This window comes from Rhinatrema bivittatum, chromosome 11, assembly GCF_901001135.1.
Source record: "Rhinatrema bivittatum chromosome 11, aRhiBiv1.1, whole genome shotgun sequence".
Lineage (NCBI taxonomy): Eukaryota > Metazoa > Chordata > Amphibia > Gymnophiona > Rhinatrematidae > Rhinatrema > Rhinatrema bivittatum.
Genome location: NC_042625.1, coordinates 97761209 through 97789124, shown reverse-complemented (window position 1 = coordinate 97789124; position 27916 = coordinate 97761209). Strand labels below are relative to the sequence as shown.

The 27916-nt window shown below is 45.2% G+C and overlaps 1 protein-coding gene across 2 annotated transcripts; it reads left to right on the top strand.

Moving 5' to 3' along the window:
• C11H1orf94 (chromosome 11 C1orf94 homolog) lies at positions 1–27880 on the top strand. Of its 2 annotated transcripts, none has more exons than XM_029571418.1 (7): positions 1–312; positions 8635–9308; positions 18935–19192; positions 21242–21408; positions 23774–23848; positions 25993–26152; positions 27437–27880. In XM_029571418.1, the coding sequence occupies exons 1-7, from the start codon at positions 38–40 to the stop codon at positions 27466–27468; spliced, it is 1641 nt and encodes a 546-aa protein (XP_029427278.1). In that variant the 5' UTR covers positions 1–37; the 3' UTR covers positions 27469–27880. The 2 variants fall into 2 exon arrangements, with proteins under 2 accessions (XP_029427278.1, XP_029427277.1); XM_029571417.1 differs by having other exon boundaries at positions 25993–26189.
• Positions 27881–27916: the final 36 nt, after the last annotated feature.

Below are 27916 nucleotides of genomic sequence, written 5' to 3'. Positions count from 1 at the left end.
TCTGCCCCCCTCTCTGTAAAGTGGAAGAGAGAGGAAGATGCTGACCAAGCTGAGCGTGCTGGAGACTCAGGCCTCCCCCAGGCACCCACCCCCCCTAGGGCCTTTCCCCCGCTACATCTGGATACACCAGGACACGCCCCAAGACAGCTTAGACAAAGCCTGCTACGAAATCTGGAAACGGGTCCAGGACCTCCCCGATGGACTGAAAAGCAAAAGTCGAGAGGAGGCGCTCCCGGAGCCGCCGGCCTGTAAGTGCCCCACGCAAGGAGACAGCAGGGGGGACAGTGCCTGCGGCAGCCACTCCAAGGAAGAGTGAGTGTTTGACAGAGTCCCACAAACCCCTACCGGACGCGTGCGAGGGCCGCGACTTAATGTGGCAGCAGGTACAGGTGAAGCACGTTCACTGCATGTGGTACAGAGCAGCAGACACTTACATACACACACATCCTGCCTGCCCCTAGCATCTATACACATCCTGCCTGCCCCTAGCATCTATACACACCCTGCCTGCCCCTAGCATCTATACACACCCTGCCTGCCCCTAGCATCCTGCCTGCCCCTAGCATCTATACACACCCTGCCTGCCCCTAGCATCTATACACACCCTGCCTACCCCTAGCATCTATACACACCCTGCCTGCCCCTAGCATCTATACACACCCTGCCTACCCCTAGCATCCTGCCTGCCCCTAGCATCTATACACATCCTGCCTGCCCCTAGCATCTATACACATCCTGCCTGCCCCTAGCATCCTGCCTGCCCCTAGCATCTATACACACATCCTGCCTGCCCCTAGCATCTATACACACCCTGCCTGCCCCTAGCATCTATACACACCCTGCCTGCCCCTAGCATCCTGCCTGCCCCTAGCATCTATACACATCCTGCCTGCCCCTAGCATCTATACACATCCTGCCTGCCCCTAGCATCCTGCCTGCCCCTAGCATCTATACACACATCCTGCCTGCCCCTAGCATCTATACACACCCTGCCTGCCCCTAGCATCTATACACACCCTGCCTACCCCTAGCATCCTGCCTGCCCCTAGCATCTATACACATCCTGCCTGCCCCTAGCATCTATACACATCCTGCCTGCCCCTAGCATCCTGCCTGCCCCTAGCATCTATACACACATCCTGCCTGCCCCTAGCATCTATACACACCCTGCCTGCCCCTAGCATCTATACACACCCTGCCTGCCCCTAGCATCCTGCCTGCCCCTAGCATCTATACACACCCTGCCTGCCCCTAGCATCTATACACACATCCTGCCTGCCCCTAGCATCTATACACACCCTGCCTGCCCCTAGCATCTATACACATCCTGCCTGCCCCTAGCATCTATACACACCCTGCCTACCCCTAGCATCCTGCCTACCCCTAGCATCTATACACACCCTGCCTGCCCCTAGCATCCTGCCTGCCCCTAGCATCTATACACACCCTGCCTGCCCCTAGCATCTATACACACCCTGCCTGCCCCTAGCATCCTGCCTGCCCCTAGCATCTATACACACCCTGCCTGCCCCTAGCATCCTGCCTGCCCCTAGCATCTATACACACCCTGCCTGCCCCTAGCATCCTGCCTGCCCCTAGCATCTATACACACCCTGCCTGCCCCTAGAATCTATACACATCCTGCCTGCCCCTAGCATCTATACACACCCTGCCTGCCCCTAGCATCCTGCCTGCCCCTAGCATCTATACACACCCTGCCTGCCCCTAGCATCTATACACACCCTGCCTGCCCCTAGCATCCTGCCTGCCCCTAGCATCTATACACACCCTGCCTGCCCCTAGCATCCTGCCTGCCCCTAGCATCTATACACATCCTGCCTGCCCCTAGCATCTATACACACCCTGCCTGCCCCTAGCATCTATACACACCCTGCCTGCCCCTAGCATCCTGCCTGCCCCTAGCATCTATACACACCCTGCCTGCCCCTAGCATCCTGCCTGCCCCTAGCATCTATACACACCCTGCCTGCCCCTAGCATCCTGCCTGCCCCTAGCATCTATACACACCCTGCCTGCCCCTAGAATCTATACACATCCTGCCTGCCCCTAGCATCTATACACACCCTGCCTACCCCTAGCATCCTGCCTGCCCCTAGCATCTATACACACCCTGCCTGCCCCTAGCATCCTGCCTGCCCCTAGCATCTATACACACCCTGCCTGCCCCTAGCATCCTGCCTGCCCCTAGCATCTATACACACCCTGCCTGCCCCTAGCATCTATACACACCCTGCCTACCCCTAGCATCTATACACACCCTGCCTGCCCCTAGCATCTTCCCTGCCTTGCCTCTCCTCTCCCTCCACTGATGGGGATAGGAGAGTGAGAGGATCTTGCCAGGGTGGGGGAATGCGGGGGTTTAGGATTGCACCAATGTGATGGTGAAGTGTGAGGAGCTCTGACTGGCACAGATGTGCTCAGGCACATAAACCTCAATGCCTGATGGGAGATGCACACTCACTCACTCACTCAGGAATAAGTTCATAGCTAACTAAGTGGGCCTGCTTGACATAGACCGCAGTGAATGAGGGGATTCAGAGAGAGCAGCAGGGAAGCTGTTAAGAGTGTCAAGTCTGGAAAGGAGACGGCAGAGACAACAGAGGTGGGAATTCAGGGGAAAAGAGATGTAATGAATATTAGAGGGAGGGTGACACCTACTCACGGGAGTAAGGAGAGGGGAGAGGGCTGCCATGGTAATGACTGGGCTGGTTCTGAGGGAGCTGGAAGCACAGAAAGAAAGAAAGGTAGAGCTGGCAGCAGCACGGGCTCAGCTTTCCCGTGTCAGATGCTTGCTGGTGACTCACAACGTGTAGCACTCTGAAGCCCAGGGGACAGCTGACACATTCAGCTTCCTCAGGAGCCTTCCAGAATAAGCATTCACAATATTTATACCAGGAGCGACTGAAAACCCTGAGCATGGATTTAACTGCTTTTAGACACCATCCGCAAACAAGCTCAGCAATCTTTGTCTGCAGAAGCCTTGCTAATATTTACTGCACGTATTGATGGATTACTTATCAATACGAGAAGGGGCCAGAGCAAGGCAAACAAGACCCTAAGATACAAAAATATGAGGGTCTTCATAGAGATTGCACAGTAACTGCAATCTACACAAATGAAAAGTCATCAGCCAAATCCTTTCCATGCTCTCTGGTGTAGCGCTGCTGTTTAGCACAGGGAGCCCTTTAATCTAAATGACTGAAAAAAATCAGCTCTCAGAGGGTACAGTGTTACAGTACAGCACTGAGCACCATCAGCAGGCAAAGGAACTTATTAAACACTTAAGTATTTATCCTCTGCTCTGCTAGCAGGCTGGCCCCTGAGCCCCCACTGAAGCAGTACGGGAGTGGACAGACACAGGAAGGGACTGAGCACAATCACAGAAGTAACAGGGATTCTCTTTGGCTGCTCCGAGGTGTCCATCATAGAAACATAGAAATGACGGCAGAAGAAGACCAAACGGCCCATCAAGTCTGCCCAGCAAGCTACGCACTTTATCCATTTTTTTTCCCTTTTTCTCTCTCCCACCTGTTACTATTGGCTTCCAGTACCCTCCAGCCCTAATTCCCCTCCACCCAATTTAGAGAGCAACTTTGAATCTGCATCCAAGTGACATCCAGCTCAATTGGGGGTAGCAACCGCTGTAACAAGCAGGCCACCCCCTTGCCCCATGCTCTTACCCACCCCTGTTTTTATTTTTTTGGAAACAGCAGCCCTCCATCCTTCCGCTCCGTGAAGGTGGAACACCAACTACTGGCCACTGGCATCCCGCTCCGTGAACGCCTCTGTGGCTATTGCCGCTCCGTGCAGTGTTTGAACGTCTCTGTGGCTACTGCCGCTCCGTGCAGTGTTTGAACGCCTCTGTGGCTACTGCCGCTCCGTGCATTGACACTTACCTTCTTGATTATACTGGGATTGTCTGTGGCAGGGGAGAGGAAGCCCCTGCATGTGTGATGTCACGCATGACATCATAGCTAAGTAAGAATACCACCTGTGATATAATTTTGGACTATTACAAACAGAGGCTCTCCTGGGGGTTAGGTGTGAGGAGCCACATACAAAATTTTAAAAAACGACTACAATTTACTTTCAGTTTATACATTAGTGCTCAAATGCACCTACTGCAAACAGCACACCACCCACAACAGGAGCTGTCTTATTATCATGGGACTACACCAGAATGCAATTTACTACCATTATTTTCAGATGCTGACATTTAGTTTACTAAACATTTGAGTTTAAAAATAAATTTTGTAGGTGAAAACATTATTAAGGGCATTATCAGACTTTGCAATAAGGCAGTGTAACTGGAAGCCATGTTGTGCATATATACAGTATATAGATAGATATCTCAAAGAAGCGTAGCTAGAAAGGATATCTATCTATACTATACACACGCACACAGACATATAAATATAGATATATACAGTATATAGATACAGATAGATATCTCAAAGAAGCGTAGCTAGAAAGGATATCTATCTATACTATACACACGCACACAAACATATAAATATAGATATATACAGTATATAGATACAGATAGATATCTCAAGCATAGCTAGAAAGGATATCTATCTATACTATACACACGCACACAGACATATAAATATAGATATATACAGTATATAGATACAGATAGATATCTCAAGCATAGCTAGAAAGGATATCTATCTATACTATACTATACAGTGTAATATATTAATATATAATATATACAGTATATGATATATAATATTATATATATAATATATATGTAGAGTATGTATATTACTGTGTAATATATAATATATACAGTATATAGATACAGATAGATATCTCAAAGAAGCGTAGCTAGAAAGGATATCTATCTATACTATACACATGCACACAGACATATAAATATAGATATATACAGTATATAGATACAGATAGATATCTCAAGCATAGCTAGAAAGGATATCTATCTATACTATACTATACAGTGTAATATATTAATATATAATATGTACAGTATATGATATATAATATTATATATATATAATATATATGTAGAGTATGTATATTACTGTGTAATATATAATATATACAGTATATAGATACAGATAGATATCTCAAAGAAGCGTAGCTAGAAAGGATATCTATCTATACTATACACACAGATATACATATTCTTAGAGCTATATTAACACTGCAGCTGCACTGTAAATCAAACCTCATGCCAAAATACATTCACCACATTTAGAAAAAGAAAGCAACAAGGGACAGCAGGTAGTGCTGAATGAACAGGTCCAAAACACATGAGATTAAAACTACTTTTATTAAAATGTATTTATACACACTCACTCCCCCCTCCCCACCCCCTCCCTTCACACTCTCCCCCTCCCCTCCCCACCCCCTCCCCTCACACTCACTCCCCCTCCCCTCACTCACTTCCCCCTTCCCACCCCCTCACACTCACTCCCCCTCCCCACCCCCTGCAAGCATGTCTCCCGCTCCTTCACAATCATTCCCCCCTCCCCACCCCCTCCCCTCACATTCACTCCCCTCCCCACCTCCTGCAAGCACTTCTCCCACCCCCTGCAAGCACATCTCACACTCCCTCCCACTCATTCCCCCCTCCCCACCCCCTGCAAGCACATCTCCTGCTCCCTCACACTCATTCCCCCCTCCCCACCCCCTGCAAACATGTCTCACACTCCCTCACTCATTCCCCCCTCCCCACCCCCTGCAAACATGTCTCACACTCCCTCACTCATTCCCCCCTCCCCACCCCTCCCTTTATACTCACTCCCCCCTCCCCACCCCCTGCAAGCACATCTCCCACTCCCTCACACTCATTCCCCCCTCCCAAGCACGACTCCCGATCCCTCACACTCATTCCCCCCTCCCCACCCCCTCCAAGCACGTCTCCCGCTCCCTCACACTCATTCCCCCCTCCCTACCCCCTGCAAGCACGTCTCCCGCTCCCTCACACTCATTCCCCCCTCCCCACCCCCTGCAAACATGTCTCACACTCCCTCACTCATTCCCCCCTCCCCACCCCTCCCTTTATACTCACTCCCCCCTCCCCACCCCCTGCAAGCACATCTCCCACTCCCTCACACTCATTCCCCCCTCCCAAGCACGATTCCCGATCCCTCACACTCATTCCCCCCTCCCCACCCTCTCCAAGCACGTCTCCCACTCCCACTCCCTCACACTCATTCCCCCCTCCCCACCCCCTGCAAATACGTCTCCAGCCCACTTCAACTCATTTCTACCCCTCCAGGTACCTATTCTCTTTCAGGCCGATGCAATATCAGCTTATGTAAAACGGGCGCTCATAATTGAGCGCACTCTCTCCGAACACGCGCCCAGCCACCTCTCCTCGGTGTGCAATGCATTCTTTAAATGAGGGGTCATGCTACAAAGAACGCGCTAGGGATAAATTCTGCATCCCTAGCGCGTCCATGGCATCGGGCTCCCAGGAGAAGGGGCTGTGCACGGGTTAGGAAAGTGGACGCTCAATTAATGGGCATCCGTTTCCCTGACCTGACTGCCGGCAAACATTTGTTTTCATGCTGCTTCTTCTGGTTCTTCCTACTTAGTATGGGGACGATACTAAGTAGGAGGAACCACGGAAAAGCAGTATTTTGGGCTTTTTGTGGCTTTGCGAGGTGTTATTTTTAGAAGGCTCATAGCGCGTAAGACTTAACACCAGCCCTGGGGCTGCCTTTAAGTTTTCCGTCTTACAATGTGTACATCGGGCACACAGTGATTTTTTGCATCGGAGGTAATAGCTAATAGCCTCATCTACATACATTTACATATGACGAGCGTTATTAGCTACAGGCTGATTTGTGCGCATGTTTTGGATGTGCTAATCCCCTTACTGCATTGGGTGTTAGCCTAGCGCATCCAAAACGCACGTCCAAGAGCTCGTTAGCCTGTGCGTTAGGCTCTGCGCACGACCTGTTTAACTGTTGCCAGCTGAGTGCTTCACTCCCTTCAGTGCTTCCTCTCCTCTCGAGGTACAGAAAATTGTGGTGCAAGGCAGCCAGAGTACCGCGCCGCACTGGTGCCTGACTTGGTCACCCACCACTGTTGCTTGATCCTCCTAGGTCAGGTTGGTTCTGCTGTGCCGTGTCTGCCCACGTGCTTCTCTGGCGGTGACCCGTGCTGCCAGAAACATGCCTGGCCTCAAGGCAACTTTCTCCGTCTGCACTCGGCACTGCCCTCTGCTGCTTGGAATCCTGCCCGAGTGCCTGGACTGCCCCAGTGCCCCGACACCTGCTTCTTACAGGCCTGAATGAAAAGAGGGTGCACCCACAGCTGCGCCACTGCTATGGACAGGCCTCGTCGGCAGCAGCAGCAGCCAATCACAGGAACAGAAGGGCACAGGTCCCGCCCACCAAGCCCAAAAAAACCCCACAATTCTAAGCAACCGGCGAATGCAAACAAACCCCAAGCTAATCGCTATAACAACAAGGCCAAACTTGCGGGAAATAAGCAAACCTGAAAGCACCCAAAATTTCAGGAATTCCCAGCTCCCTCTGCTTCACATTGCCCTCTGACCTTCTGTAGGGCCAATCAGAGATCGGCACACAGAGTGGTGAGGGGGTGGGAGCTCCACGACTGGGAGGAGGCGGGAATCTTCCATGTGCCAGGCTCATGTTGCAGCAGTGGGGGAAAGTTTTGATTGCTTTCCGGGCAAGCGCCTCAGATGTACCTCTTACAGTTAAACTGGCAGAGAGCAGCTTTCTCATCAGCAGGTCCCATGGAACAGGAGTCCACACTTTTCAGGGATTCTGAAAGCTTTTTATTTTATTACCCCGGTCGTGAAATAGAAATGGATAAAGTATACAAAGCACATTCCTGCCTGTGATTCATAGATTCGGTAATTACTGCAGGGGGAAGAGAGGAAAGCAAGACCAAACAGGCAACCGGCTTAGCAGCTGGAATAAAAAACGGGTCCATTACACTGATTAAAACAACAGAATCAGAATATCTGGTAGATAGAGCACTTTTCATACCATTTCTGGGAGCCCATATGTGTTTTTCACCCCCGCAGAGCTGTGCTTGACTATACTATTTTGGATAGGGAATATCAAAGCTTACAAGGATCATACTTTATAGTGTCGCAGCTTATCTCCTCGTGGTTCTAGGTGGGGATACATTACCAGTCCCTTCTGGGATGGGTTTGGTAGAGGGAATCCCAGCCACCGAACAGCAGCTACATCTGGTAATCTAGAGTCCATTTTAGCCGGGTTCCCGAGTGTGTTGTGCTTTGTGGCCCCTGTCACTGTGATGGCTGGACTAAGAGAGTTGGGAGGGGGCTTACAAAACAATGGGAAAGCTCTCCAGGTAGTTGTGATTGAAGGCTCATGGTGCTGAAGTCCACCAGAGCTGGAAGGCCAAATGTGCAGGGAAAAAATAATCTCTCACTAGCATACAAATTTACTGCCCAGACTTTCATGTCAGAAGTCCTCCGCACTGTGCTTAATAGTTTGCATGCATTAACCTAGATAATATATTTCTTTCTGTTGAGGGGAAGGGGAATGAGAGAGGTCCAGGAGCCTCTTGGGTGCTTACATAAATCACTTAGTGTCTCTCTCTATCACATTAGTCCCTCTCTCTCTCTCTCTCACACAGACCCGTGCAGCAAAACGCCGAGGATGAAATCTCTCGCCTCGTTGAAGCAGAGTACCTGAGCCTCACAAAAGAGAACCTCAGTGAAGCGGAGGTGAAAATCTTACATCCCAATGACGGCAGAAACACAACTCCAGATGTTTACCAATCTCCCTTGCAGAGCGGCCTAGCCCTGCCTTCCCCAGACCAGCTAGCGGATCAGAAGATGGCCGTGGAGAAGATGTTGAAGTCAATAATCGGCTGCAAAGGCAGGGAAGAGAAAGCGCGGCCAGACTGCGAGCCCCAGTTCTCCGCGAAACCTGCCGCCCCCAGCGCGGCTCGCCCAGCTAAGTGCTCTCTCAAGAGCATGATGCTGGCAGACGGAAGCGGTGGCACCAGCTCAGCTTCCAACAAGGAGATCACGTACCTGCTGGCCCACTTCCCGCTCAAGCACATCGAGAGCTCCAAAGCCCCCGACAACAAGATGGTGATGGAGGAGACCAAAATCATCAAGGACTTCCTGAAAAACAGCATGTTCAGCTCGGCCAGCGGAAAGAAGGCTGCCCTGCCGCTTTCACTGCTGCCTGGCAGGGCAGCGGAAGGCCAGGCGCCTGGCCACAAGCGTCAGCTTCCCGTGTTTGCAAAGATGTGCCTGAAAGCCGACGCCGAGCCGGGCGGCGGGGGGGTTCTCAGCATAGGTAAGGTGATCTTCACCTCTCATTTCAGTAACACTTTCTGTATTACACAACCAGGCCGAGCACCTGGCAAAGCTTCACTGCATGATGACAACAATAGTAATGACCTTTTACATTTACTTTCACCTTTTGTGACACTTCAAAGCGGATTACATTCAGGTGCGGTGCAAAGTCCACAGACCCTAAAGCACCCCGGGTGCCAGCCAGCCCCAAATTTTCTTAACACACTGTGGAGACTTTCCCTTTGAAAATTCACTACCCATAGATCTGCAAGTACTGTAGCCAATTCAAAAATTGCCCCCATGGTGTATCTGGATTTTCAGAAGGAATCTGATAAAGTTCTCATGAGATAGGAGGTGTCCTCCTGTTGTGAACTGGTAACTGGTTAAAGGATAAGGAATAAAGCATAGGATTAAATGGTCAGTTTCCCAGTGCAGAGCAGTGAATGGTGGAAAGCCCCAGGGATCTGTACTGGAACCAGGGCTGTTTCATTTATTCATCAATGATATGGAAAAGGGAGCACTGAGTGAAGTGATCAAGTCTGCAGATGATAAAACCTCTTTGGTTTCTTTATTGCATAGTCTCAGGAAGAGTTTCGAGGAAGGGAAAGATTCATTAGTGGTGTTATTGGATCTTTCCTTGGCTTTCAATATGGTAGACCTTATTTTGATTCAGAGATTGGGTCTATCTGGGAGGGTAAGGTCTTGGTATATCTCTTTTCTTGATCATAGAATACAACGAGGATTAGTACCTATAACGTTATTAATGTTCCTTAATGTAAGTGCCTGTGTGCGGTGCTGCCCTCCCACCAGCAGGGGCCCTCAGTAGCCATGTTCCCTGCTGCTCAGTCATCCAAGCCCTATGGAGGCCATGCTCTCTGCACTGCCTCAGCCTTAAAAGTCTGCCTCACTCACTCCTTAGCTTGGAGTCATCTATGTTACTCGTTGTTGCCCTACGCTACGCTGGCCTTGCAGTTGGCCCCAGTATTGCAGCCTTCTGATCTCTGTATTCTTCTGCCCTGTTTGCTTTTATTCTGTTTAGTTTTGTATTGGGACACTAGTACTGTAGCTTTATCTTTTGTTTGTGTTTGTTTGTGCTGGATTATTTGGCCCTACTCTGTGGCTTCCTGGTACTTACGTGTTCATCCTGTCCCTGTCTGTCTAGCAGTGTATTTGTTCAATCATATTTTTGGTGCAATCCCTGTCTCGTGTTTCCTGTGGGCAACTCTCTCTTCCCTGTGTTCAATTTGGAGTTAACAGTCTGCTTAGGAGTTAGCAATGTTTTGTTATTTAGGAGAGTAGTGGGTGGATCCTTGGACCGGTGGCAGATGACCTCGCCCCCGGGGGAAGATCCCGAGAGGGACCACCGGTCAGGCTCAGAGTTAGGAGACATAGACACACACTAGTTCTTTTATTAGACAGTATACTGAACCACCAGAGGTGGCAGTAGTGAGCTGGAAGTGCCCGGCTGGGCTGTAGACCCTCAGATACTGGAACAGCGATCCCTGGAGGATGAGCTGTAGAGAAACTGAAATATAGTGAGTAGGCAGGGTATGCAGAGTTCATGTACTGAACCAGATGGTAACACTCACACAATGTCTCATAGAAGCCCAGGAGTTGGAATGTATAGGCCCTCGAGGAGCGAGTACCTGGTTCCAGGGAAAGCTCTGAGAGAGCGATGGTAACTCACTGATGTAGTTGGCAGCGATGACTTCCAGGCAGAAGAGAATACGGAGCAAGTCTGGGAACGAGGGCCCTCGAGGAGCGAGTACCGGTTCCAGACTGTCACCTGAAAAACAAAGGAGAGAGCGAGGCCCCCGAGGAGCGGGTACCCCTAGTAAGTCCGAGGAGGCAGAGTAGCTTAGGTAGATTAACCCTTGCTAACTCAATCTGTTAGCAAATTCTAAGACCTTATATATCCGTCACGGGTGACATCAACTTCGGGGGACGCCCCCAAGGTTCGCGCCATCGCCGGTACTTCAGTCGGGGCTGCGCCATGCGCGCCCCTAGGCCTCCAGGAAACATGGCGGTTTGCAGCGTCCAGCAGGTCCGGGGACGCCGGAGGACTTCGGCAGAACAACGCTGCGGCAGCCAATCTTCCCGCGGATGAAGAGGGAGGCGCCAAAGAGGTAAGGAGGGCAGAGAGAGGGTGTCGGGTACCGACGGACACAACACCCAGTCTGTATTTCTGCAGCCTAGCTCTGCCCTGGTGGGTGACCCTTTCTTCGGTTCCTGAGTTCACCTCCTGCCAAGTAGGGCCAGCCACCAGAAACTGAGGGCTCAATCCGAGGGAGAGGGGGCCGGTTCGGGCAGAAGACCCTGATGCTTGGCCAGCCCTGTTCCTGTGTAAGCCAGATTCCAGAGTCCAGCCTGCTCCAAACCCAGCAGCAGTGCCCTGATACCTTAAACCTCTGTCTTCCTCTCCATGATGTTTAATTTCTCTGTCCAACTGTTAGGGTACTTGGTTAATGAGTTTGGAATGGGCTGAAAACTATGCTGATGACATACATGTTCTGCAATGGTGTTAAATGCCTAGAAGTCTAAGCTATCATAGGTTTATAACCCATCTGTTGCATTATCTGTTGCATTATCTCACCAATAGTTTATTCTTTTTGTTTACGGCGTTCCTAGACCTTTATTTCTCCAGCAGTCTATGCTTCCAAGTTTTCTATCCTTGTTGTATGTAACTTTGTTCTTCCGGTTAAATCTACTGTTTTTGTTATTGCTCCCCAATTCGATGTAAACCGATCTGATATGGTCTTTAACTATGAAGGTCGGTATAGAAAAGTGTTAAATAAATAAATAAATAAATTATCTTGACCATCCCTGATGACTGGGAATGTACAGAGCTGAAGTAAAGATTTGGATTCTACTCTCTATAAGATCTCAAATTAACCTTGTAATGATGGTTTCCTTCTAGCTATTGCGTCTTATTTGTAACTTCATCTTGCTACCATAATTAGGGCTCTGGTTTTTAGTAGGCTTGACTGTTATAATGCTTTATATATTGGGGTAAATAAAAGTTTGTCAGTTCGATTCTAATATGTCCAGAATACTGCTATTAAAAACATAAGAACATAAGATTTGTCAAACTAAGTCAGACTAAAGATGATTCAAGCCCAGTATCCTGTCTCCAACAGTGGCAAATCCAGGTCACAAGAACCTGGCAGCATGCCAAATGGTTGACAGATTTCAAGCTGCTTATCTTAGAAATAAGCAGTGGATTTCCCCCAAGTCTATCTTAATAATGGTTTATGGGCTTTTCTTCCAGGAACTTGTCCAAAACCTTTTTTAAACCCAGCTACACTAACAGCTTTTACCTCATCCTCTGGCAGCAAATTCCAGAATTATGCATAGAGTAAAAAATGTTTTCTCCTATTTGCCTTAAATGTATTACCTAGGAACTTCACTGCATGTCCCTTAGTCTTTGTACTTTTTGAAAGAGTAAACAACTGATTTGTGTTTATCTGTTCTACTCCATTCATTATTTTATAGCCCTCTATCTCATCTCCCATCTCCTCTCCAAGCTGAAGAGTCCTAACCTCTTTAGCCTTTCCGCATAGGGGAATTTCTCCAGCCCTTTATCATTTGGTCACTCTTCTCTGTACTTTTTCCAGTTCTGCTATATCTTTTTTGAGATAGGTGACCAGAATTGTACACAATATTCAAGTTGTGGTCTCACCATTAGGATATTTTCTTTTTATTCGCCATTCCTTTCCTAATAATTCCCAGCATTCTATTTGTTTTCTTGGCCACTGTCGCACACTGAGCAAAGAATTGTAACATACTATCCATGATGATGCCTAGATCCTTTTCCTGGATGGGGATTTGCATTGTGTAGCTATACTTTGGGGTGCTCTTCCCTACGTGCATCACTTTTCACTTGTCCACATTAATTTCAATTTCTCACAATTCTCTTCTGATTAAACAACTTTGAATAATTTTGTATCATCAGCAAATTTGATCACTTCACTCGTTCCCATCTAAGAACATAAGAACATAAGAAGAACAGGTCATTTATAAATATGTTAAACAAAAGTGATCCCAATACAGATCCCTGGGCACTCCACTATTCATCTTTCTTCACTGACCATTTAAACCTACTCTGGTTTGTATCTTTAACCAGTTCTCAATCTGCAACAGAACATTGCCTCTTATCCCATGATACTTTAATTTCCTCAAGAATCATTCTTAAGGTACTTTGTCAAATGCTTTCTGAAAATCCAGATACACTATGTCAACTGGCTCACCTTTATCCACATATTAATTAGAGATGTGCATTCATTGGGCCATTTGTTTGATTAATTTTGTCGATAGGCGCGAACTTTGTGAGTTTATGGTACACGCATATTTTATTAACGAGTTACACGTGTACCATCCATTCTTACGCGCATACCATAAATCCATGAGATACACGTACCTATGAAACAAATGGTCCAACGAATGCACATCCCTAATAGTTAGGTCACCCTTTCAAAAAATGTAGCAGATTGTTGAAGCAAGACTTCCACTGGCTAAATCCATGTTGGCTTTGTCCAATTAAACTATGACTATCAGTAACTTTGTTCTTTATAATAGTTTCAACCATTTTTCCGGGCACCGACATCAAGCTCACCGGTCTGTAGTTTCCTGGATCACTCCTGGAACCCTTTTTAAAACTGGCGTTACATTGGTCACCCTCCAATCTTCAGGTATTGTAGCTGATTTTAATGAGAGTTTAAAGATTACTAATAGTAGGGTCTGCAATTTCATTTTTCAGTTCTTTCAGCTCTCTGGGATGTATACCATCTGGTCCAAGTGATTTATTATTCTTTAGTTTCTCAATTTGCCCTATTACATCGTCCAGGTTCAGTTCCTCTGAATCATCACCTTTAAATATCACTTCCAGCATGAGTATCTGTCTTACATCTTACATTAATTTAATCTCTCTGGCTATGGCCTTGCCTCCCTTAGTGCCCCTTTTAACCCTTGATTATTTAATGGTCCAACTGACTCCCTCACAGGCTTTGTGCTTGAATGTACCTGAGAAAAATGTTATGAATTTTTGCTTCCATAGCGAGCTTCTTTTCAAATTCTGTCTTTTCCTTCCTTATCAATGCTTTGCATCTAACTTGCCAGTTATGCTGTTTCCTGTTTTCTTCATTCGGATCCCTTTTCCATTTAATGAAGTATGTTCTTTTGTCTAGAATAGCCCCTCTCACCTCACCTTTTAACCATTATGGTAGTCATTTGGCTTTCCTTCCACTTTTTTTTAATGCGTGGAATACATCTGGTCTGAGCTTCCAAGAAGGTTTTTTTAAACAATGTCCAGGTTCAGTTGTTGTTGGCACTAAAAGTATGTGATCATTTCATGCCAGGGTTAAAAGAAAAAACTGCATTGGCTGCCTATTGAAAAACTGGATTTTAAGATTCTTTTGCTGGTTCATAAGGCCATTTATGGAATTCTGCCAATATATCTGAAAGAGGAATTCAAATGGTATAAACTTTGGCTTTGTATTCTCTGGTTGATGATTTTAGTCCTTCCTCCTCCTTCTATGGCAAAGTATACTGTTACTCAAAAATGTGCTTTTTTGTAGATCGGTCCAAAAATTTAGAACTTGCTTACCATAGGATTGAGAATAATTGATAATTACTAAAGGCCTGATTTTCAAAAGGTTTTGCAATCATAAATGGACTTGGTGGTGGTGGTAGTGGGAGCGTGCATGTAAAAGTACCTGAGTATTTTTCGGTGCACTAAAAATAAAATAGCCATTCCAGGGGAATGGAGTTGGGGCAGGGAAATCATTTATGTGCATTCTTCAGTCTTCAGAAGTACATGCATAAACATGAGCTCCAGAGCAGGTGTAAATGTGCATGCGTAAGTCTGCCTTGATTTTCATAGCGCACATATGAGCCTAAGTCCACGATGAAAATTCAGGCTCAGGTCTGCAAGATCTTTCTACTTGCAGACTTCAGCTCTGTGCCCACAGTTATAAAATTACCCTCTTAGGGGTAGATTTTAAAAGAAGCGCCCGCACGGACAGGGAGGGAACTTCCCTACCCTTCCCCTCTCCTCCCCACCTTCTTTAACTTGGCCGCCGCGGAAGTCTTGGGACACCACTCAACCCCCTGCCCCGCCCCGAACAGGCCCCCGGCCCCCAGAGGTTACACACGCGGCCAGGTCCCTTCTAAAATGCGAGCAGTGGGTGCAAAGCCCAGTTGCGCTCGTTACCCCTGGATTTTACGTGCGTGGGGGGTTAAAAATCAGGCCGTTAATGTTTAGGAAACCATGCAAAGCATGTTTTGTTTTTTTAGATAATTAATATCAGTTAAGGAATGGATGTTCTGTTTTTTGTTTAATGGTTGTTTTAACTCTGTGTTTTAATTTGAAGACATATTTTCTGATGGGTTATGTATGGTTATGTATTATTCTACAATAGTTAGAGCTCTTAGGAAATTAGGTATCTAATCAAATGATCTAAACAATAAATCAAAGTAATTAAAACACGAGCCGACTGTGAGGAATTGCAGGAGGACATTGCAAGACTGTGGGACTGGGCAAATGGCAGATTAAATTTAATGAGGACACTAGCAAAGTGATGCAGACAGGGAAAAATAATCCTAACTACAGGTACAGAATGCCGGGCTCCATATTTGGAATAACCACCCAGGAAAAAGATCTTGGAGTCATTACAGACAACTGAAATCCTTAGCTCAGTGTGTGCCAGGCAAAAAAGCAAACAGAATGTTATTAAAAAGAAAATAAATCAGAGAATATCAGAAAGCCTCTGTATAAATCTATGGTGCAACCAAATTTAGTGATGCATGCAGTTTTGGTTGGCCCACATCAAAAAAGATATAGCAGGTAGCAATTTGCCTCTCTCCTGATTTTCTTTTAATACATTCCTATTTTCTTTTTGTTTATTATGCCCCCTTTGAAAATATTTCTATAGGTGCGCTCTATAGCAGAACAACAATAAACATGATAAAGGGGGTGAAGAAAGCTAAACAGGTTAGGCCTCTTCAGCTTGGAAAAGAGGTGGCTGAGAGATCTAGGTTAATAGGGAATGGTTATTTAACCTTTCAGGTGCTATTAGGTTTAGGGGATTCTCCATGAGACTCACCGGTAGTAGATTTAAAGCAAATTTGGAAATGAGTTTTTTTCAGTCAATGCACAATTAAACTAGAATTGATGCCAGAGGGGGTTAGTTGTAGTTAAGGTTAGTGATATAGCTGGGTTTATAAAAAGGTTTGGAGAAGTTTCTGGAGAACATGTCTATTAATTATTAGCCAGGCCGACTTGTCAATCACCACCTCCTCCGCCTTGGAATGAGCAACAGGGAATGGATCTCTATTTTAGGATCTGCCGGGTATTTTCAATAGCCATGGTCGAAGGCAGGATGCTGGGCTTGATGGACCCTTGGTCTGACCCGCCATGGCACTTCTTAAGCTCCTATATAGAAAAAGTGAGTCAACATCTTTCCACTAGTGATCGAATGGATTGATAAAAAGCATCCCAGGACTTTTGTTAATAAAAAAAAAAAAATAAAACCTGACTGTGTAGTGAGAAAACAGTGAATAAATGTGTAGATTGCTGACAGACTGTAGTGGAAAGCTAACAGGACAGTCATCATATCGAAAAACAACATGATCACATAAAACACTGTTGCCAATTTTAGCTGATTTTCTCGTTCTAAAAATATTTTTCAAGTGTATAGAGTCATAATCGGCTCAATCAGAGGAGGTCTGCTGACTATACTCATTTCCAGCCCTACTTATACTCAACATAAGCATGCGCACCTCAGCTCTAAAAGCACATCTGAAGAGCATTTACCATCACAAAGTAGTCTAATTAAAGAAAACTTCCAAGCACACCTAAAAATGTTGCCTGTGTATATTACATTTCATGAACTCCAGAAAGAAGCAAGCATTAAGAAGAGGCTTGCATACGTTTGACCGAGATCATATGCAACGTACCCTGGCTATCAAGCGGGTATGCACAATCAAAACCATTTCCAGACAAACTCAAGTAGATGCCAAAAGAAGAACAGGAGACAAGTGCCAGCCATGAGATGTCTCCTGAGAATCCCGGAATATGATCTAAAGCTGGAGAAGGAGGGAATTTCCATTATTCCTTACAGCATCTTCAAACCCTGACCCTGCAGCCTGCACTCACCTTCGCTTTTATGTTTCTACACATTTATGCTTTTCCATCTTAAGAGAGCGGCAGCTAAAGTATTGATTAATAAAAGGAATGAATGAGCAGCAAAATCGTCAGGGTGATCTGCACGCTCAGACACAGGCTCCATACAATGAATGCAATATCTCTTTTCATTGTATACAGAGGAAGGAATTAGAGTTGCACTTCCAGCGATTAGTCTATCTTCATTAGCATTCTGGGATCCCAGCACAGTGAGATGCATCATGCTGGAGTGATACATTCATATTAACCTTCCACAGATTTAATGATGAAATCAGTAGCTCCATTTCAAATGACTGTATACTGCAGACCACCATTGACAGGGCATTGCGGATGACAGGAATATGGCATGGCATGGATTATGGGATGCCGCAGTGAACACCATATATTGCGAACGCAGTTTAATTTTCAGCCTAGCTGTCTTAGCTCATTAAGTAAAGACTGGCTACATAGAGGTTGTCCAATTTACTGATAATAAGAACATAAAAAGTTGCCATACTGGGTCAGACCAAGGGTCCATCAAGCCCAGCATCCTGTTTCCAACAGTGGCCAATCCAGGCCATAAGTATCTGGCAAGTGCCCAAAAACTAAGAAGATCCCATGCTACCAATGCCGGTATCTGCATTTACTATAGATGGAATGAAAATTTATATTGTTCCCTTCCAAATAAGGTTCTAGGGTAATACTTGATAAAAGAGAAACAGGAGATCCACAATAAAATGTATCAATCATCTTAAATGTACAACATTGGTACAACAGAAGCACAGCATAGGTCTTAGACAAAGGAAACCATGCACGTATCTAGCATGTGCATTTATCACTGTGTTAACATGCAGGACAGGAATGGCAAGAGGAAATGGTAAAAAGCACAGGTTATACAGATTCTTATCTGCATAAGAGTACCTTCTCACAATTTCTTTAGATGTTAGAAACACAAAGAGAAGCTGAAAGCCCCTGCCATGAAGAGAGACACCACTCTTATCAGGATAAGCGTTATTCATGGAACACATTACGACTTATAATACATATTATTCAAAGTAAGTGAGGAAGGAGAGATGTTAAAATCTATCATGATGCTGTCTCGTCCTCACACAAGCAGGGAACATATAGTGACAAACTAAACCCAGCTGCCCACTTCTCTACTGTTCCCTGCAGACCCGCTTACAGAAGAAGCAAGAGTACTGCACAGGTTACAGTGGAGTGCACTGCTGGTCCTGTAATAATATAATGCATTTTATTTAAAGTCTTTCCCAGCAGAGAGGGGAAAACAAGCTTACAAATGAATTCTAACTGTAAATCACTCAGTTTAGGTCTCCAAACATTTGGAGATGGTGTCAGAGACTGCAGATGAATTACAGCCATGTTTTGGTCCATCCAACCCTCAAACAAGAAATATCTGTACTTCTATGCTCGTACAAGTAATACATTCTCTGTCTTTTTTTCTGCTGCAGAAGAAAACCAGAGTGCGAGGGAGGCTAATAAGTGCAGTGATGACGGTGGGTGCCAGCTGTCCCAGATTAAGAAGGATGCCATGTGTGATGAGAGCCTCGGCAATGTCAAACAGACCAACGCGTTTGTCTGTAACAATATAAAAATGTCGACGTGGCCAGACAAGAACATTCTGTATCAGTGCGTCGGTGCACCAAGAAATGCTGATGGGCAGCCAGCTGGCAGGAGTAAAGCAGAGGCTGAGGGAATCGGGATGAAAAGTAAGGGAACCATCCTCCTAGGTGGGCAGTGCATCATGGGTTGTTTTGGTATCAGCATGGCCAACTGCACATGAAAGCAGCTAACAATGGTTGGACCATAGGGTGAAGTCTAGTCATTTCACTCAAACCTCATCAAGGAATTTTACATTCCCAAAACTTGCAAAAATTTGCCAAACGTTTGGCAGAATTCTCACAGATTTACCACAATCCAGTAACATTCCTACTAGTTGGAATCCACCAAATGTTTGCCAAATTGTGACTTTACATTACAAGTGATGATGACCCTATGGCATGCACGACCAAGGTGGTACTCATAGCCAGTTTGACTGCCATTCAAAAGTCACAAACCCAAATGAAATTCAAGTCCCACAGACTTTGCCATCCATCACCCTAATTCCAGATGGTTGGCACTTTATGACACTGGAATTAAAAACTATTTACCATCCTTGTGCTACGTAATCTGTCACGTGTGCGAAACCATCAGCAAAACTTAAGTGGATATATTTGCATTTCTGCGCCGAGAGCGTGTTCACGTGCATCTGAATTTGTGAACTGTTTATAATAAGGGTGCACATTGGTGTTGTTAAGGCTCACATTGTATTGCTTTATAAAATCCTTCTACTTTGCCACTTTAGCAGCGTTTTGGTGGCATGAAGAGAAACGCACCGCCCCGCACATGGGCATTGCGTCCCATAGCAAAGGTTTGTTGTATTCTGAGACAATGAAGAAAGAGCCTAGAGATAGAACGAAAGACAAGAAAACTGTTATAGGACCTGTGGCCGATGCTCGCTGAGCAATGTCTCTCTTAGACTTAAATTTTGGCTGCAAGGTTGGCAGGCTTTTTCTTCATAGGAAGAGAGACAGGATAAACGCTAATCAGCTCAAAAGTGAACATGAGTCAATCGGGTGAATTTTAAAAGCCCTGTGCGCGCCAAAGCCGGGAGATAGGTGCATGACTCGGACGCGAGCGGGCCATGTGCATTTTAAAAGGCCCGCGGCCACATGCGTATCTCCTGGTACGCAGATAAAGAAGGTTTGGCGGAAAAGAGGCGTGGTGTGGGCGGAGCATGGGCGGAGCATGGGCGGGCCAGCTCTGTAGCATGAATCCAGCGCGTAAGTATTTACATACACAAGCGCGCGCCAGGGTCCCATACCACATAATTTTACTTCTTCTATGGACAGTGTGTAAGTCATGTAACAAAACAATTACGCTAGGTAGAGGGGTTTAAAGGGTCTGGGGTAATAGGGTGAAAGGGAGGCAAGTTAGCTAGGGGGTTTAGGAAGTCCTCTCCTTTACTGGGGCGAACTGGGAAAAAGGCCAATTGCGTCGTCACGCTTACTAAAATTCCTCCCACTTACATGCTCGAGACGGCATTCGCACGCACATGCCCGCGTCAATATAAAATCGTGCATGCACGTATGCGCAGACAGCCGATTTTATAACACGGGTGCATATGTGCGCACGTACGCGCGTATGTTATAAAATCGATGCATCTATGTGCGCGCGCCGGCAAACGTGCGCTCAGGTCTTAAATTTTACTTCAGTGTGTCTTATAGAGAATGCATACAGTCTCCAGCCCTGGTACTAATTCAAATACAACTCTTTATACAGCAGAGCTCAACAAAATGACAAAAATTGCCAATGCCTTTAGCAAGTTATCAAACCAAAGTCAGACTAAATCAATAAGGCAAGAGTGTGGGTATGTGAACCGGGTACGGAGCACGAGTAATGTACGTTAAGTAATGTTCACAGGAGGGAGTTACTTTCACTTCCTGGAGTTCCTTAGTGATGTTAGAATGTGTCCTGATCCTGGAAGGGCTTGGGGGAAGGATGCCAGCACCCGAACTGATGAAGCATCAGCTGTCAGGGAAGAGGAGGGCCAGCAGCAGTGGATGTTAGCGTGGCCTGTGACGGAGATGTCAGTCAGAGCCAGCCTAACGTCCACACTTTCTCATGCTGCGGCCTGAATGCCAAGCCCTGTAAAGCCCAGATTTTTTTCATTAGCCTACTTCCGATACAGAATCTGTATTTTAATTATCTGTTTTTAGCAACCAGCAGTGCGGCGTCAGACAAGAATAATGTAAAGTTCTGCGGACACACTTTCCCTGCTCGTACCAGTGCCACGTCCATCTCGGCAGCATTAAACCGGCCATTCCTGCTCAATTTTCCTCCACCTGGCCATCTTCCGAATCACTCAAACTTTTCACAGTTCCAGGTAAGCTAACGCTAGCTGATTCTGCAAGCAAAACGTGGCCATTGCGACTATGCTTTGTCACTTCAAGGCTCAGACAGATGTCAGTCTCCAAAACCTCTTCCAATGACTTTACTCCAACACCACCATTTCTCTTATTCTGGAAAGAGTCCGGCTGCCCTGAGCCTGAGGCTTAAATTTCAAAGACGATTAGTGAGTCCATAACTTGAGTGTAAAATTGTTCTAATTTTCGCATTTAACAAAAGAAATACTGAAGAAGCGTACAGCATAAATAGACAACCAGTTGTCTATATGGGGCAGTCAGGTTTATGCTACAAAAACAAAAGAAATACAAGTTTTTTGAGGGGGAAGGGATGAATAATGTTCCGCAGCTACAAGTCTGAGTTCACCTTTAATCATTTTGCTTCTGTTATCCAGGCCTGGGCCTAGGGTGGCAAACATCTGGGGGGGGGGGGGGGGGGGGGGGGCTGCAGGCCAGCTGCAGATTTACTGCCCTCCCATAGTGCTGAATCTCACTCAGCACTGAACAGCCCTCTCCTGGAAGGGAGGGTTCGAAATGGAAGGGAGAGAGCAATAAAACTGCCCTCCTCCCTGCTCTGCCCCTTCTCCTCCTGCCATTCAGGGAGAATTACATTTTTAATTTATTTGCAGAATGTTTTTTAATTTCTTTTTAAGTATTTTATTTTGTTTTTATGTTTATTATTTTTCTGTATACTGTAATTTGTTTTATTGTGCCTCACTATGTTGGATATTCTGATATGGCACAAACGAATATGGTTAAATAAAAATAAAATAAACATGAGGGGATGAGGTGAGCCTGGGGCCCGACAAAGCAGAGCCAAGAAGGCCTTGACTTAGATTTTCGGCTCTGTTATCTGGCGGGGGGAGGAGGGCGACAGTACTTACAGTGCTTGGAGGAAGCTAAATCCTAAATCCATCACTGCTGCAATCCCATATGAAGTCTTCCCAGGATGTTTTGTCAGGCTTTCTGATGCTGTAATTGGCTGCATGGAACACTAATAACCAAATCAGATGGTTGGAAAGGTTGATTCTTCGTTCCTGGCTTAATTGGAAGCAGCTTCATGACCGTGGCAGAGCAATGCTTTTCAATAGCATGCTGTAGGGCGCCCTTGTACAGAAAAGCTATTTCAGCAGAACTTCTTACTGTTAAAAGGTCTTTGCTGCCTTGTGAGTGTTTTACAAAGGAACACATCAATCTGGAAGGCACTTCCTTTGTTGCAGCTTTAGGATGAGATGAGGAGCTTGCATGCATGGCTGAGACACAGCAACGATACCTGGGTCATCTTCACACCAAGGAAAGTCTGGCATTGCATTAAGAAAAAAAATCACTAGCAAAACCTAACAATGCAGAGCTGCTTAGCTTTTAATGTACAAACTATTTTATTCATTACCCTAATTCAGATAAAATACAGGATTTAACACAAAGCTGAAATGGGATCAGGACCTTGTGGCCTTGGATTAGCCAAATTGTTTCAGTTCTATAGTGTACAACCCAAAATAACTGTTACTTGTGAATAATTAGGTTGTAAAACACTAAACATAGAGCACCCAGGTAATTATCAGGGCTGAGTCACATAGCCAAGGTTATTGTATTCACACAAATGCTCTTCATGGAAGTTTTTACTGCAATTAAATAACCCTTCAGGTCTGTCTAGCGTTTTTAAATTACCTTTAAATAAATCCCTTGTTTGCATGACTAGGAAAGGACAAATCAGTGATGCTCCTAGATGTTGCTTCTGATTGCTTGCTGTCACTAACTTGTAACCCTTTAACAATGGCTGGTAAACTGACTCTGGTGTAGGTTTCCAATTAACGGTACCTCTGGAAATATCTGTGCCAAAAACCAAATCCGAAAACTAAAACAAGACAGAATAAAATTTCCCATGCGTCATAGTATTTATATATAGTTACAAATATATAATTGTTTAATAATTAGATTTGTTTTGCCCATGAATGAAGCAGTGAGAAGGGTTGGAAGTGAAAGCTGTTGTAGCACAAAATCCAATGCAGATATCTGCAGTGAGTTTACAATAATGCGCCACACGAATCTCTTCAGGCTGCAAGGCTGCTGAATGCTATAGTTCATGCCCTGTTGAGATGTCACAGGCCTCTTTCTGGGAACTATGATGATCTATGTGGTCTTCAAATCTCATGTATTATAACATCTTTTTTTGTTTGTTCAGTCAGAGATATCACACCCACATGTTGTATTCTGCAAATGATCTTTCTTTAGCACAGGGGGCAAACAAGCATTTTTGTTTACACTTTTTATATGGACAAAAGGTGGTAGATTTGGCTCCACTGAACCCCTTTTTTATTTATCTGCTTTTAACCTTTTGCTTGGCAGGGTTTGTACCAGCAGAGAGCGCGCCTCCCGTTTCCTCAGACCCTGCACCCCCAGTTAGGCTGCTACTCCAGACAGGTACGGAAATCAGCGCAGAGTGCTTTCCTTATTCTGCAGATTAACCTTGCTTCAAACACCATGTGCTATGTTAACAAGTGGCTGATTTCTGAAAATCATCTAGAAACGTAGGATTGTATAGAAGTTGTACCCTATCTAGTCTTGAAAGAACAGTGACACCCTTTTTAAAACGTTGCTCTGCTGAAATGCCCACATTCGCACATACCTGGGCCGCGCACGAGCATCGCAGATTTTGAAAGCCAAAATCTACGTGTACGTCGGCGCTTGCAAAAACTGAGGGGGTGGAAAAGAGATGAGGAGCAACCCTGCAGTTCTGGTGTTTTAGGGCTCACACGACAGGGTGAGGGGGTCCCTGTCAATGGGGGGGACGTGCAGGATGAAGATCCAGAGGGGTCTGGAGATTGACTGGATAAACTGGTGAACTAATTGGTAAAGCATGGTTTAAAATCTGCTTACAATGCGCACATTAGAGCCGGCAAAGTCCCATGGAAGATACGCGAAGGAGGTTTGCTCAACCAACCGCTTAAAATTAGGAGCATACTTATGTGCACCAGGTGTATTTTAAATCATACGTGCAGCTGCGTGCGTGATTTTTAAATTTCAGCGTATCTCCGCTTGTGCGCTAATACACGCATGTGCTCATTTTAAAATTAGCCTGTAAGTTAAATATCCATTTTTTTTAAACAGTCTTCAGATATATGTATGTCCTTACCAATCATCTTCTTTCACATGGAAGCATCTGTGCATAAAAAGTCTTTGGGGACGGGAAGAGGAAGATTTGTATTACACAAGCAGAGCTCATACAACCCTAGGGCCCAGTTTCCTCGGGAGATGCTTGCTACTTACTCTGTGCCACTCACTGCCTATGGTGGCCAGTGGTGGCGTCAGTTGCCTTTTAGGAGCCTGCATGGTAACCTTGAGCCTTAGTCCACTACTTCCAGATGGCTCCAGAGCTCTATCAAGTGCTAAGCAGAGGTTCTGTATCCATGCAAGAAAAAACGTAGCTGAAGGCACTTTCTGCATTGCCTCTTATTTTATTTTATTTTTTTTCTGACAAGGCCCATCAACTCCTTGCCCAAATAGGAATGCCTGCCTAGATCTTCATAGCATTATGTTGGGTTTTTTTGTGTTTTCCCCATTCAAAAGTACAATTAATCAATAAGGAACTTCATGAAATATACAGATCTTAGTGGGCTCCAAGATGGCCCCATAAAATGAACAGTCCAAATCAGACCGGGAATCAGATGCCGCGATGGCTCGCGATGGGGTAGGTCTGCCATGCTAGTGCATGCCAACTGTGTCCATTAAGCTAACAACATAACCATTCCTTCCATGGATCTAAGATCCAGCAAATTACATTAGCATGTTATTTATACTGTACACTTCCTACAGAATTATAGAAACACAAGGTAGTGCATACATTACAATATATCAAAATAATGTATTTCAGAATGTGAAGCATGACTTAACTGCACAGAAGGCATAAAACTATATCTCTCCTGGAAGTAATGTGATTAGGTAGCAATAATGTTCCTTTGTTTGGATATTTATAGTAAATCTTCTGCATGATTTGGTATTTTCCTTCCATTTTGACTATTGACTTTGCAGAGTTCCCCTGCCTTTACTTTTATGTCCAATAAACCTTCTCTGAGAGGCAGGCAAGGCCTCTCCAGGATGGCAGCGTACCTTGCCTCGCCAATAGCCAAACCTACACATTCCTTTACAGCTTCCTGGAGACAACGTTAACAGTAAACTCACCACTTCTACCTTTATGTCCTAATTACCTCATGGGTTCACCTGACTCTGCTGTTACCTGCATCTGATCTGCACCTTGTTTGGGAAAAGTGATGCCACAGCTCTGTACTCAAAGCAAATCTGTGTCAGTGGAACAGTTTATCCCACTAAGTGTGTCTCGTCAAATTAAATTTTACCACAATTCTTTAGGATGAGGAAACAGTAGCATCCACCCTCAGAAGCCTTGGTCAGGTATGGGATCGCTGACACATGCTCTGCAGTTACTGTCCTGCCCTTGGGGACACCAGTCATGTTTATGTTAGAATGGTACTAAAATGCCTTGATAAGATTTCTGACGTATGTAACATAGAGCGATACATTATACATTTTTTGCTTCTTCTTTTTTGAAGATAAGTCCATACAGCCACCAGCAAGTAGCACAGCAGCTGTTAAGGTCTCCTTACACCCCTCTGATGGGTTATATTCCGCTTGTTCAGCCTAATTATTCCTTCCAGCAGTGGAATTCCCAGAAAAGCACTGGCAATACCCGGGATCCTCCTCCGATGGCAGGTGATGGACTGCAGTATCTGTTTCCAAATCTATATGGGTATGTTATCCCTGGCATAGTGGCCTCCGCCTGCTGGCCCACCACAGGTTCACAGGCAGAGAGACAGGGCTTAGTCAAGGGATGCTACCAACAGCCTTGGAGGCCATAAGAGAGGGGTCTCGGCCTGTAATGTAAATGCTGCTCAAGCTAGGACTTAAATATTGAGTCAAAGCAAGAGAAAATGAGTCAAGATATAGATGAAAACCACTCAGAATCTAAGGTTACACAGAGACTGCCCTGCAGTGGAACAGCCGATTTTATAACAAGTCCTGTAAGTGCATACACTCGTGCTTTGTGTTCAAATCGCTGGTTATAAAATTGTACAGGGATTGTGTCCATAAACTGATTTTTCATCTAAAAAAATATGTGCATAAATTAAGTCACATGTGCGAAAAGCATATGAAGTATGTGGGTCAGTTTGTGTGCAATATTTGGGATCGTTTTTAAAGTGAAATTGTGTGTACATGGAGTGTAAGTTACTTAGGTTATTTTAAGTTCAGAGCAGCCTGTAATGACAGTGAATGTATTTATTAGATAAAGTCAGAACCTAATTACAGCCAGGAGATCAGTGCAGAGGGAAATACGTCCCTATTACTTTCAGTCGCTTGACTTTTATGGCCATTTTCTGTTATATCATAAACAATACTTTTATTAGGCAACATCCTTCCCCACTTAGAAAATATCTTTTCCATCATGTTTAAGTCTACACCTAGAGCACCTGAGACTAGTGGCTTAGCGTAGCCATTCAGTGGGAATGGCAAACCATGTCTGATTATCAGAGCATGGGAAGGAGGTCAAATAAGGTGACTGCAATTTCCTGAAAAGTTTCTGTTTACAATGAGTCCATAAACATGTCAGTGCTAGGAAGCGGATAGGCATCCATGCAAGGAAACTTATTGTGAGCAGCTTCTAGCCATCCATGTGATTAATGACTGAGGCATTCATTGATCTCACAAGAGCTACTTGAAAGCGTGTTTGATGGTAGTGGTGAGAAGAGAGGGGCATCATGGGACCACAGCCTCTCTCTCATCTACATAGGGGAATGGAAAAGAGAATTCATAGGCCCTCCTGGGCACTTGTCCTTGGCTTGCAGAAGCTTTCTCCTGCTGAGGAGAAATGCACAATGACGAGATCACTATCTATTCCTCAAACGTGTCTGAAGACCATTTCCATTTGAGTTTGATATGCATTTGTTATAACTCTGTCATGTTACTAACGTTGATATTCTGGTCTAACTTTGATTTCAGGTTTCACAGCTAATGGATTTGACCGGGGATAAACACAGATGAACCCCCTTCTCAACTAGAGACCAAGCATAGACACCCAGTAGCTATTCCCTACCTCCTTTCAAAGTAGCATAAGCAAACTATGACAATTAAGCCCATTATTACTTCTACAAGACTGCACATATATTCTTTTTACTGCCTACCAGTTTTGTTGATAATTTGACAGTTCTGATTATATAATCATACCCTTTTTGTCAATTATACTTCCACAGATGGCAGCTCATATTCCGCACATAACTTTATTGCAAGGCTGATGTAAAATTCCAAACTTAAATTCTAATAGAATGAGAAAATGAAGCTGTTTGGTAAATTCATTTTTATGACGTCTCTTTGTTATTTTTTCAAATAGAATGTGAGATCATTTTTGTGTTTCATCTAGTTGTTTGCCATGTGACTATTTTTTAAGCACAGAATAAATGAATACCCGTCTGTCTGTGGGAG

Coding starts and splice junctions, on each gene's coding strand:
- C11H1orf94 (XM_029571417.1), top strand. CDS start 38: ATGCTGACCAAGCTGAGCGTGCTGGAGACTCAGGCCTCCCCCAGGCAC. Junction 313..8,634: donor GGCAGCCACTCCAAGGAAGA/GTGAGTGTTTGA, acceptor TCTCTCACACAG/ACCCGTGCAGCAAAACGCCG. Junction 19,193..21,241: donor TGAGGGAATCGGGATGAAAA/GTAAGGGAACCA, acceptor ATCTGTTTTTAG/CAACCAGCAGTGCGGCGTCA.